This window comes from Phyllobates terribilis, unplaced genomic scaffold, assembly GCF_046119375.1.
Source record: "Phyllobates terribilis strain yellow unplaced genomic scaffold, ASM4611937v1 Scaffold_8__6_contigs__length_399053987, whole genome shotgun sequence".
Lineage (NCBI taxonomy): Eukaryota > Metazoa > Chordata > Amphibia > Anura > Dendrobatidae > Phyllobates > Phyllobates terribilis.
Window position 1 is genome coordinate 279552664 of NW_027362768.1, and position 12844 is coordinate 279565507.

The window sequence follows — 12844 nt, forward strand, 5'->3', positions numbered from 1 at the left end:
TCCCCCCAGAGGCCCCAGCATCCCCCCACAAGCCCGCAGCATCTACTCAGAGCATCCCCACACAGCACCCAGAGCCCGCAGCTTTCCCCACATAGCCGCCCCCGCAAGCCCGCAGCACTGATCTCCTCCTGCAGCTTCACCAGCAGCTTGTCTCCCAGTCCCTCTGGATGAGGCTATGGCGTCTGCTGCTAAACTAGAACACGCCCGTAATGCACCGTTAGGACACGCCCCCGGAAATGACGTCATACCTGGAAGGAGCCCATACAGTCTAGCGTTTACCCTGGCTGTAGCCCGTGGAGCGAATGGAGCTTGAAGAGCAGGGGAAGTCGTCTCTTCCCGGAGAGCTGGCGTCGGGGGTGCCCGAGCTGCTGAGAGTGCTGTGGGAAGAGCCCGAGAAACCCAGGAGGAGTCCTGGAGGCCGCGTCAAGTCCCACCGGCAGCATCGGTACAGGCTGTGCCCACTGGCCAGGGAGAGCTATGGTAAGCTGCTGCAGCTGTCACTGCTGGAGGTGCAGAGAATCCCTCCTATACACTGTGCAGGTTGCTCACAGGAGCTTACACTATATATGCAGGACGTGTATGGGGCACTAGTCAGTGTACTGCAAACAATTATCCTGTGCAGGGGGGACGCCGCCCGTCAGCCGCCCTGTGCAGGGGGGACGCCGCCCTGTGCAGGGGGGACGCCGCCCTGTGCAGGGGGGACGCCGCCCTGTGCAGGGGGGACGCCGCCCTGTGCAGGGGGGACGCCGCCCTGTGCAGGGGGGACGCCGCCCTGTGCAGGGGGGACGCCGCCCATCAGCCGCCCTGTGCAGGGGGGACGCCGCCCGTCAGCCGCCCTGTGCAGGGGGGGTAAGCCGCCCGTCAGCCGCCCTGTGCAGGGGGGGTAAGCCGCCCGTCAGCCGCCCTGTGCAGGGGGGGGGGGGGGTAAGCCGCCCGTCAGCCGCCCTGTGCAGGGGGGGGGGGTAAGCCGCCCGTCAGCCGCCCTGTGCAGGGGGGGGGTAAGCCGCCCGTCAGCCGCCCTGTGCAGGGGGGGGGGGGGGTAAGCCGCCCGTCAGCCGCCCGTCAGCCGCCCTGTGCAGGGGGGGGGGTGTAAGCCGCCCGTCAGCCGCCCTGTGCAGGGGGGGGGGGGTAAGCCGCCCGTCAGCCGCCCTGTGCAGGGGGGGGGGTAAGCCGCCCGTCAGCCGCCCTGTGCAGGGGGGGGGGGTAAGCCGCCCGTCAGCCGCCCTGTGCAGGGGGGGGGGGTAAGCCGCCCGTCAGCCGCCCTGTGCAGGGGGGGGGGGTAAGCCGCCCGTCAGCCGCCCTGTGCAGGGGGGGGGGCTAAGCCGCCCGTCAGCCGCCCTGTGCAGGGGGGGGGGCTAAGCCGCCCGTCAGCCGCCCTGTGCAGGGGGGGGGGCTAAGCCGCCCGTCAGCCGCCCTGTGCAGGGGGGGGGCTAAGCCGCCCGTCAGCCGCCCTGTGCAGGGGGGGGGGGGGTAAGCCGCCCGTCAGCCGCCCTGTGCAGGGGGGGGGGGTAAGCCGCCCGTCAGCCGCCCGTCAGCCGCCCTGTGCAGGGGGGGGGGGCAAGCCGCCCGTCAGCCGCCCTGTGCAGGGGGGGGGGGTAAGCCGCCCGTCAGCCGCCCTGTGCAGGGGGGGGGGTAAGCCACCCGTCAGCCGCCCTGTGCAGGGGGGGGGGGGTAAGCCGCCCGTCAGCCGCCCTGTGCAGGGGGGGGGGGGGTAAGCCGCCCGTCAGCCGCCCTGTGCAGGGGGGGGGGGGGTAAGCCACCCGTCAGCCGCCCTGTGCAGGGGGGGGGGGGTAAGCCGCCCGTCAGCCGCCCTGTGCAGGGGGGGGGGGTAAGCCGCCCGTCAGCCGCCCTGTGCAGGGGGGGGGGGGTAAGCCGCCCGTCAGCCGCCCTGTGCAGGGGGGGGGGGTAAGCCGCCCGTCAGCCGCCCTGTGCAGGGGGGGACGCCGCCCGTTAGCCGCCCTGTGGAGGGGGGGCCGCCGCCCATCAGCCGCCCTGTGCAGGTGGGGACTCCCTGCACTTCAGACCTGCTGTAATAATATTCAGGTTTTGCTGTGGATTGACAATTGCTTTTTTTCTTTATATTCTCTCATGTGAGGCTGTATGTAATCAACCAGTGCTGCAGCCCGTCTATTTATAAGATCAGGGAAGGTCCCAAATACAAAATGCTCCATTTATGGCAATCCGCTTGTTTTTGATTTTTGGAGGGACCTGTTACCAGATCAAAAGTAACCAGTTTTTGCACTTTTTATTCTCTCTGCTCCCCTGAGTACTTTGTAGTCTATTTCCCACAGTTCTATTGCTGCTTTTTCTGTTTTTCCAAGGAGGCGGTGCTCGGTGATTATACAGAACAGCCTAACCTCCCGCCTCGCCCCTCCAGAGTCATGTCCGCCACGTTCCATTGGTGAAGACCAGGCATATCCGCACTAATAAAGAGGTTCACATTTCTGGAACTGTATGGAAGATTTAAAAAAAAAAAATACTCAAAGGAGCAGCAGAAATATTATAATTTATAAGAAAAAAAACCTGGTTACTTTAAACCTGCTGAGAGATCCTCTTGAAATCTAGAAACACAGAATGAATATAAGTATATATTTCCACCACCCATTAACAGTTTTATACTTTGTTAAAAAATGTATTTATCTCCTAACAGCTCTTCGCAAGTTACGAGAAGCGGCCAATGGAAATGATCTGGACACAGGTACTCCTTTACTTCAATCATCTATATACTATATATGTGCATCATTACAGCACATCTGCTTCCTCTGTGTATTTGTGGCCTTCTGTCCCTCTGATTTCTTGCTATGCTCCGGCTTAGTTACCGCCGTGATAATCCGGTAGAGCTGCAATGAGTAGTATTAAACAGTGACTAAGTACAGCGAGCCACTGATGACATGGTGGATGGCAAACTCCATCAGGTGGTTGTCAGAGAGTCCTGCCATGGTTCACACACTGATCATAATTCTATTGTAATGAAGCGGCACTAAATCGCTGAAGAAAATAGATCTTTGTCACATATTCTTGTTTAAAGGGCTGCTCCAAGGTAGGTTTTATCTCACTAATACATTAATGTACTGCACTTGGGGTGGCCAGGCCAACATTAAATGTATAAAATCCTCCTGTTTCATACCACATGATCAGGCCAGACATTGCTTCAATGTATACGAAATGGGAAACCTATACTTTCTTTAGAAAAGTGTTTCCATATATTCATGTGTGTATGGCATGACCGCATAGGGAAAACCATTTCTGTACAGGTGTCTTGTAAAGATTTACATGCGGAAGTGCTTGGCTTTGTGCAACACAAATTGGTATGTATAATATTTATTACAGTACAGACCAAAAGTTTGGACACACCTTCTCATTTGATGATTTTTCTGTATTTTCATGACTATGAAAATTGTACATTCACACTGAAGGCATCAAAACTATGAATTAACACATGTGGAATTATATACTTAACAAAAAAGTGTGAAACAACTGAAAATATGTCTTATATTCTAGGTTCTTCAAAGTAGCCACCTTTTGCTTTGATGACTGTTTTGCACACTCTTGGCATTCTCTTGATGAGCTTCAAGAGGTAGTCACCGGAAATGGTTTTCACTTCACAGGTGTGCCCTGTCAGGTTTAATAAGTGGGATTTCTTGCCTTATAAATGGGGTTGGGACCATCAGTTGTGTTGTGCAGAAGTCTGGTGGATACACAGCTGATAGTCCTACTGAATAGACTGTTAGCTGCTTTTTTCTTGCCATAATACATATTCTAAGTAAAGAAAAACGAGTGACCATCATTACTTTAAGAAATGAAGGTCAGTCAGTGCGAAAAATTGGGCAAACTTTGAAAGTGTCCCCAAGTACTGTTGCAAAAGCCATCAAGTGCTACAAAGAAACTGGCTCACATGAGGACCGCCCCAGGAAAGGAAGACCAAGAGTCACCTCTGCTTCTGAGGATAAGTTTATCCGAGTCACCAGCCTCAGAAATCGCAGGTTAACAGCAGCTCAGATTAGAGACCAGGTCAATGCCACACAGAGTTTTAGCAGCAGACACATCTCTTCAACAACTGTTAAGAGGAGACTTTGTGCAGCAGGCCTTCATGGTAAAATATCTGCTAGGAAACCACTGCTAAGGACAGGCAAGAAGCAGAAGTGACTTGTTTGGGCGAAAGAACACAAGGAATGGACATTAGGCCAGTGGAAATCTGTGCTTTGGTCTGATGAATCCAAATTTGAGATCTTTGGTTCCAACCACCGTGTCTTTGTGCGACGCAGAAAAGGTGAACGGATGGACTATACATGCCTGGTTCCCACCATGAAGCATGGAGGAGGAGGTGTGATGGTGTGGGGGTGCTTTGCTGGTGACACTGTTGGGGATTTATTCAAAATTGAAGGCATACTGAACCAGCATGGCTACCACAGCATCTTGCAGCGGCACGCTATTCCATCCGATTTGCGTTTAGTTGGACCATCATTTATTTTTCAACAGGACAGTGACCCCAAACACGCCTCCAGGCTGTGTAAGGGCTATTTGACCAAGAAGGAGAGTGATGGGGTGCTACGCCAGATGACCTGGCCTCCACAGTCACCAGACCTAAACCCAATTGAGATGGTTTGGAGTGAGCTGGACCGCAGAGTGAAGGCAAAAGGGCCAACAAGTGCTAAGCACCTCTGGGAACTCCTTCAAGATTGTTGGAAGACCATTTCTGGTGACTACCTCTTGAAGCTCATCAAGAGAATGCCAAGAGTGTGCAAAGCAGTCATCAAAGCAAAAGGTGGCTACTTTGAAGAACTCAAGCAAATATAGTGGTGCTACAAAAGGTTAAAACTCAACATTTATTACAAATGAATAAAAAGTGATGAACAAGTCGCAAGGACCTAAAAGCAAGTATATGCCTGCCTGTGGTGGTGAGTAACCATAGTAGTCAGTAACTCATTATGTCCAGGAATACGAAAATATGTTATACAGACATAGTCTACCCGTAACATAACACAGATAAAATGGCAAAAAATAGTGGAGCTCTCAAGACAATATCACAGCATATAGTGTCTCAGCATATAAGAACCTTAGTACATTTAGGCTGGTTATGGTGAGCATTTAGACCTTATATTTACTATTGGAACAGCCTCACCAAATAAAATGTCGGTTCTTGCTCTCTGGCTTTAAGACAGCTCCATGTGGTGGGGCATCTGAACCTTTTCAGCCTCCAGCAACACACAGCACACCGCTCCCAACTCGTTTCATTGCCTCATCAACCGCTCAGCCTATCAACCGCTCAGGGATAGGCTGAGCTGTTGATGCCAGCTTCTATACTGTGTGACACCCTCTTCTCCCCTGATGATTAGCTGAGGCAATGAAACGCGTTGGGAGCGGTGTGCTGTGTGTTGCTGGAGGCTGAAAAGGTTCAGATGCCCCACCACATGAGCTGTCTTAAAGCCAGAGAGCAAGAACCGACATTTTATTTGGTGAGGCTGTTCCAATAGTAAATGTAAGGTCTAAATGCTCACCATAACCAGCCTAAATGTACTAAGGTTCTTATATGCTGAGACACTATATGCTGTGATATTGTCTTGAGAGCTCCACTATTTTTTGCCATTTTATCTGTGTTATGTTACGGGTAGACTGTCTGTATAACATATTTTCGTATTCCTGGACATAATGAGTTACTGACTACTATGGTTACTCACCACCACAGGCAGGCATATACTTGCTTTTAGGTCCTTGCGACTTGTTCATCACTTTTTATTCATTTGTAATAAATGTTGAGTTTTAACCTTTTGTAGCACCACTATATTTGATTGAATACCTACTCTATTGTGTGGTTACCTTTGAAACCCCATTGCTGTATTTTGGCTACTTTGAAGAACCTAGAATATAAGACATATTTTCAGTTGTTTCACACTTTTTTGTTAAGTATATAATTCCACATGTGTTAATACATAGTTTTGATGCCTTCAGTGTGAATGTACAATTTTCATAGTCATGAAAATACAGAAAAATCTTTAAATGAGAAGTTGTGTCCAAACTTTTGGTCTGTACTGTACATATATATATATATATATTCATTCTGATGCGATCAGCTGCTGGAGCCTGACTGATATACGCAGCCATGTATCGTCTAGGGTAAGTGTTGTCACAGTTCCCAGAAGTTTAACTCCTCATATCCTTAAGGGAATAAATAAAGCTTTACAGGGGTTGTGCCACGATACAATATGCTGTTAATACTGCAGACATCTTGTAAATAAATATTTTTGTAATTTAAATGTATTAAAAATGATGCTCCATTTAAAAGATATGTACTTATGATGTTCAATATGGCGCCCTCTAGTGTTAGAACTACTATCTGCTTTGTCCATCCATCTAACCCTCTTATACTGGCCAGGCATGCGCAGATCCCTCTCTCTCTTTGAAATGGCGGCCTGTGCTATGCAGTAGGATCCCTTGACAAGTCAGCCAGCTGGATCTCATACAACTGACTGAAAGCTGATGTGTGCTGGGAACGTCTGAAGTGCCTATAGAGTGACGTTCCCAGCGCACACGGGCAGGAGAGTCGCCCCTTCTCACCTACCACAGCAGTTATGATGACCAGTATTGCACCCTCATGCCCGGCTTTTTTTTTTGCAGTGGGAAATGATCAGTAAAGGCAGCGGCTTCCTTGTCTTCTTCTGCTGTCTGTGCATAGCGCAGCAGTTGTGAAGAGTTTGTCCTCTGATTGCTGCACTCTGCCCAGGCAGTGACAGAGATCTTGGCTGCACTATGAAGAACACAGCGGCCAGCGCACAAACTCCTCACAACTACCGAGCTCTGCACTGTCAGCAGCGAGTGAGATGACAAGAAAGGCGCTGCCTGCTGCACTGAATCAGCTCCGCAGGTCCCTGCCTCTCCTTTCACACCTCTCCCAATGGTCGTTACTATCGGTCTTCCTGATGCTCCTGGCTCTCCTCCAATATGTCCTCCGTTCCCCACAAGTTCTAGCCTCTTCTTCACCCTTTTCTTGGAGCCAGGAGCAGAGGCAGTGAATAGGCAGCAGCTTCTTTCCTTACTGACAGTGCAGAGTGCAGCAGTTGTGATGAGTTTGTCATCTGACTGCTGTGCTATGCCGAAGCAGAGGTCGAGATCGCAGAGTTTGCTCTGCCTGTGTATGAGGACAAACTCAGCACAGCTTCTGCACTCAGAAGACAAGTAAGCCAGAGGGTTTCACTGCCTCCACAACTCTTCCACAATCCCTGCCAGTCCTCCCACAGCGTCTGCCTCCTCTTTCCCTTGCAGTTTTGTGAGAGGGGAGACAGACTTGATGTGAGGGTTTCCCCAGTGTAATAAAAAAAAATGTCCATTAAAACAAAAAAGAATCACTATCATAAAAAATGTTACATTTTTACAAACATTTTCTAACCCGAACTAGAGTTAGGATTTAGGGTTTTGGTTTGGACTAGGATTAGGACTAGGATTTAGGGTTTGGATTAGGGATATAGATAGGGTTGAAGCCCCTATACACACTAGCACACTAGAGTAAGGTCATCCAAACCCACTAATATTGTGAGGATTATCCATCAGGCTAATGTGTATGGGGCCTCCTGACTATCCCCTGACAAATGATGAAGCCCAGTCAGAGACCATGATTTCACCTATATAGTGCGATACTGTTGAAATTGCAGTGTATATAGTACAAGCAGACGGGCGATTTATAGGTTCAAGTCCCACGAGACTACACAATAAAGTAAGTAAAAATGTATTAGAAATTGATATGAGTTTATAGAAATGTGTGTACAGTACAGACCAAAAGTTTGGACACACCTTCTCATTTAAAGATTTTTCTGTATTTTCTTGACTTTGAAAATTGTACATTAACACTGAAGGCATCAAAACTATGAATTAACACATGTGGAATTATATACTTAACAAAAAAAGTGTGAAACAACTGAAAATATGTCTTATATTCTAGGTTCTTCAAAGTAGCCACCTTTTGCTTTGATGACTGCTTTGCACACTCTTGGCATTCTCTTGATGAGCTTCAAGTGGTAGTCCCCGGAAATAGTCTTCCAACAATCTTGAAGGAGTTCCCAGAGATGCTTGGCACTTGTTGGCCCTTTTGCCTTCACTCTGCGGTCCAGCTCACCCCAAACCATCTCGATTCTATTCAGGTCTGGTGACTGTGGAGCCCAGGTCATCTGGCGTAGCACCCCATCACTCTCAATATTGGTCAAATAGCCCTTACACAGCCTGGAGGTGTGTTTGGGGTCATTGTCCTGTTGAAAAATAAATGATGGTCCAACTAAACGCAAACTGGATGGAATAGCATGCTGCTGCAAGATGCTGTGGTAGCCTTGCTGGTTCAGAATGCCTTCAATTTTAAATAAATCCCCAACAGTGTCACCAGCAAAGCACCCCCACACCATCACACCTCCTCCTCCATGCTTCACGGTGGGAACCAGGCATGTAGAGTCCATCCGTTCACCTTTTCTGCGTCGCACAAAGACACGGTGGTTGGAACCAAAAATCTCAAATTTAGACTCATCAGACCAAAGCACAGTTTTCCACTGGTCTAATGTCCATTCCTTGTGTTCTTTAGCCCAAACAAGTCTCTTCTGCTTGTTGCCTGTCCTTAGCAGTGGTTTCCTAGCAGCTATTTTGCCATGAAGGCCTGCTGCACAAAGTCTCCTCTTAACAGATGTTGTAAAGATGTGTCTGCTGCTAGAACTCTGTGTGGCATTGACCTGGTCTCTAATCTGAGCTGCTGTTAACCTGCGATTTCTGAGGCTGGTGACTCGGATAAACTTATCCTCAGAAGCAGAGGTGACTTTTGGTCTTCCTTTCCTGGGGCGGTCCTCATGTGAGCCAGTTTCTTTGTAGCGCTTGATGGTTTTTGCAACTGCACTTGGGGACACTTTCAAAGTTTTCCGAATTTTTCGCACTGACTGACCTTGATTTCTTAAAGTAATGATGGTCACTCGTTTTTCTTTACTTAGCTGCTTTTTTCTTGCCATAATACAAATTCTAACAGTCTATTCAGTAGGACTATCAGCTGTGTATCCATCAGACTTCTGCACAACACAACTGATGGTCCCAACCCCATTTATAAGGCAAGAAATCCCACTTATTAAACCTGACAGGGCACACCTGTGAAGTGAAAACTATTTCCGGTGACTACCTCTTGAAGCTCATCAAGAAAATGCCAAGAGTGTGCAAAGCAGTCATCAAAGCAAAAGGTGGCTACTTTGAAGAACCTAGAATATAAGACATATTTTCAGTTGTTTCACACTTTTTTGTTAAGTATATAATTCCACATGTGTTAATTCATAGTTTTGATGCCTTCAGTGTGAATGTACAATTTTCATAGTCATGAAAATACAGAAAAATCTTTAAATGAGGTGTGTCCAAACTTTTGGTCTGTGCTGTATGTATGTATATATAATGTAAATGTGTATATATTTTTCTGGTACATAATATGTAGGCAGTCCTCAACTTAATGAACATTTGGCTTACACGCAGCTTGTCTTTATGATAGGAAAAATATAAAAAAAACTCCCCTAATTGCTCACAATCCCTATGCCACCCCGCTTCCCACCGTCCAGTCCTTTTCTTTCCGCTGTTGAGCATCTCATCTCCGGTCTCTTTACTATAGGTCAGGACTTTGTCCGTCTCCAGACATCAGAGATCACTGCACAACATAAGGTGTTGGCGCGCGTCTTGCATTCCCAACCTTACAACACGCAGTGATCTCCGAGGACTGGATGCGGCTGTAAGTCCTGACCTATAGTGAAGAAACCAGAGGTACGGTGCACAATGGTGAATAGAAGAGGACCGGACAGTGGGGTGACTGGAGAAGTCAGCGTTTCAGGTGATTTTGTAATTTTTTTTTTTTTTTGCCGGCCATACTCTAACTTATACAAATTGGTGTTATGAACAAACCCACAGAAGCTATCTAATTCGTAACCTGGGACTGTGTGTGAATGTCACTACATGATGGCACTTATTTTATTGTTGGACTACCAACCTGGCCACTGGACCAGAGTCCTATCATCCTTTTTGCTCATGTATAGAGAGAGACAGGGAGAGACGCATAGAGAGTTTTCGGGAGGGGAAATAATGAGCGCAAACACCGTTTTTAGGGAGATAAAAAGGTTTTCTGTCAAGTTGTAATGTCGCATGGTGTTAATTATTTGAGTTATCCAAACTAAACATTTTCTGTGAACATTTATACCTGTTTAGGAGCTTTTAGCAGCAAAGTGTGTGGCGGCACAACCCCTTTAAGTGTTATATATATATATATATATATTACAGTGGTGGTCAAAAGTATTGGCACCCCTGCAATTCTGTCAGATAATACTCAGTTTCTTCCTGAAAATGATTGCAATCACAAATTCTTTGGTATTATTCTCTTCATTTAATTTGTCTTCAATGAAAAAAACACAAAAAGAATTGTCCTAAAGCCAAATTGGATATAATTCCACACCGAACCTAAAACATAGGGGTGGACAAAAGTATTGGCACTGTTTGAAAAATCATGTGATGCTTCTCTAATTCGTGTAATTAACAGCACCTGTAACTTACCTGTGGCACCTAACAGGTGTTGGCAATAACTAAATCACACTTGCAGCCAGTTAACATGGATTAAAGTTGACTCAACCTCTGTCCTGTGTCCTTGTGTTTACCACATTGAGCATGGAGAAAAGAAAGAAGACCAAAGAACTGTCTGAGGACTTGAGAAACCAAATTGTGAGGAAGCATGAGCAATCTGAAGGCTAAAAGTCCATCTCCAAAGACCTTAATGTTCCTGTGTCTTCCGTGCGCAGTGTCATCAAGAAGTTTAAAGCCCATGGCACTGTGGCTAACCTCCCTAGATGTGGACGGAATTTAAAAATTGACGAGAGATTTCAACGCAAGATTGTGCGGATGGTGGATAAAGAACTTCGACTAACATCCAAACAAGTTCAAGCTGCCCTGCAGTCCGAGGGTACAACAGTGTCAACCCGTACTATCCGTCGGCATCTGAATGAAAAGGGACTGTATGGTAGGATACCCAGGAAGACCCCACTTCTTACCCCGAGACATAAAAAAGCCAGTCTGGAGTTTGCCAAAACTTACCTGAGAAAGCCTAAAACGTTTTGGAAGAATGTTCTCTGGTCAGATGAGACAAAAGTAGAGCTTTTTGGGAAAAAGCATCAACATAGAGTGTACAGGAAAAAAAAAAGAGGCATTCAAAGAAAAGAACACGGTCCCTACAGTCAAACATGGCGGAGGTTACCTGATGTTTTGGGGTTGCTTTGCTGCCTCTGGCACTGGACTGCTTGACCGTGTGCATAGCATTATGAAGTCTGAAGACTACCAACAAATTTTGCAGCATAATGTAGGGCCCAGTGTGAGAAAGCTGGGTCTCCCTCAGAGGTCATGGGACTTCCAACAAGACAATGACCCAAAACACACTTCCAAAAGCACTATAAAATGGTTTGAGAGAAAGCACTGGAGGCTGCTAAGGTGGCCAGCAATGAGTCCAGACCTGAATCCCATAGAACACCTGTGGAGAGTTCTCAAAATGGCAGTTTGGAGAAGGCACCCTTCAAATATCAGGGACCTGGAGCAGTTTGCCAAAGAAGAATGGTCTACAATTCCAGCAGAGCATTGTAAGAAACGCATTGATGGTTACCGGAAGTGGTTGTTCGCAGTTATTTTGGCTAAAGGTTGTGCAACCAAGTATTAGGCTGAGGGTGTCAATACTTTTGTCTGGCCCATTTTTGGAGTTTTGTGTGAAATGATCAATGATTTGATTTTTGCTTCATTCTCTTTTGTGTTTTTTCCTTGCAAGCAAATTAAATGAAGATAATAATACCAAAGAATTTGTGATTGCAATCATTTTCAGGAAGAAACTGAGCATTATCTGACAGAATTGCAGGGGTGCCAATACTTTTGGCCACCAACTATATATATATATATATATATATATATATATATATATAATATAGTACAGATCAAAAGTTTGGACACACCTTCTCATTTAAAGATTGTTCTGTATTTTCATGACTATGAAAATTGTACATTCACACTGAAGGCATCAAAACTATAAATTAACACATGTGGAATCATATACTTAACAAAAAAGGGTGAAACAACTGAAAATATGTCTTATACTCTAGGTTCATCAAAGCAGCCACCTTTTGCTTTGATGACTGCTTTGCACACTCTTGGCATTCTCTTGATGAGCTTCAAGAGGTACTCACCGGAAATGGTCTTCCAACAATCTTGAAGGAGTTTCCAGAGATGCTTAGCACTTGTTGGCCCTTTTGCCTTTACTCTGCGGTCCAGCTCACCCCAAACCATCTCAATTGGGTTCAGGTCTGGTGACAGTGGAGGCCAGGTCATCTGGCGTAGCACCCCATCACTCTCCCTCTTGGTAAAATAGCCCTTACACAGCCTGGAGGTGTGTTTGGGATCATTGTCCTGTTGAAAAATAAATGATGGTCCAACTAAACGCAAACCGGATGGAATAGCATGCCGCTGCAAGATGCTGTGGTAGCCATGTTTGTTCAGAATGCCTTCAATTTTGAATAAATCCCCAACAGTGTCACCAGCAAAGCACCCCCAAACCATCACACCTCCTCCTCCATGCTTCACGGTGGGAACCAGGCATGTAGAGTCCATCGGTTCACCTTTTCTGCGTCGTGCAAAGACACGGTGGTTGGAACCAAAGATCTCAAATTTGGACTCATCAGACCAAAGCACAGATTTCCACTGGTCTAATGTCCATTCCTTGTGTTCTTTAGCCCAAACAAGTCTCTTCTGCTTGTTGCCTGTCCTTAGCAGTAGTTTCCTAGCAGCTATTTTACCATGAAGGCCTGCTGCACAAAGTCTCCTCTTA

General features: G+C 47.0%; 1 protein-coding gene across 1 annotated transcript in view; it reads left to right on the top strand.

Annotated features, from left to right (window-relative positions):
• The first annotated feature begins 214 nt into the window (after nucleotides 1-214).
• Nucleotides 215-12844, top strand: part of ANKRD54 (ankyrin repeat domain 54) — a 31625-nt gene continuing 18995 nt past the window's right edge. Inside the window, exons 1-2 of the mRNA XM_073644299.1 lie at nucleotides 215-480; nucleotides 2651-2698. Coding sequence (XP_073500400.1) covers nucleotides 303-480; nucleotides 2651-2698 — 226 coding nt within the window. The 5' untranslated portion in view covers nucleotides 215-302. The remainder of the gene's footprint in view (nucleotides 481-2650; nucleotides 2699-12844) is intronic.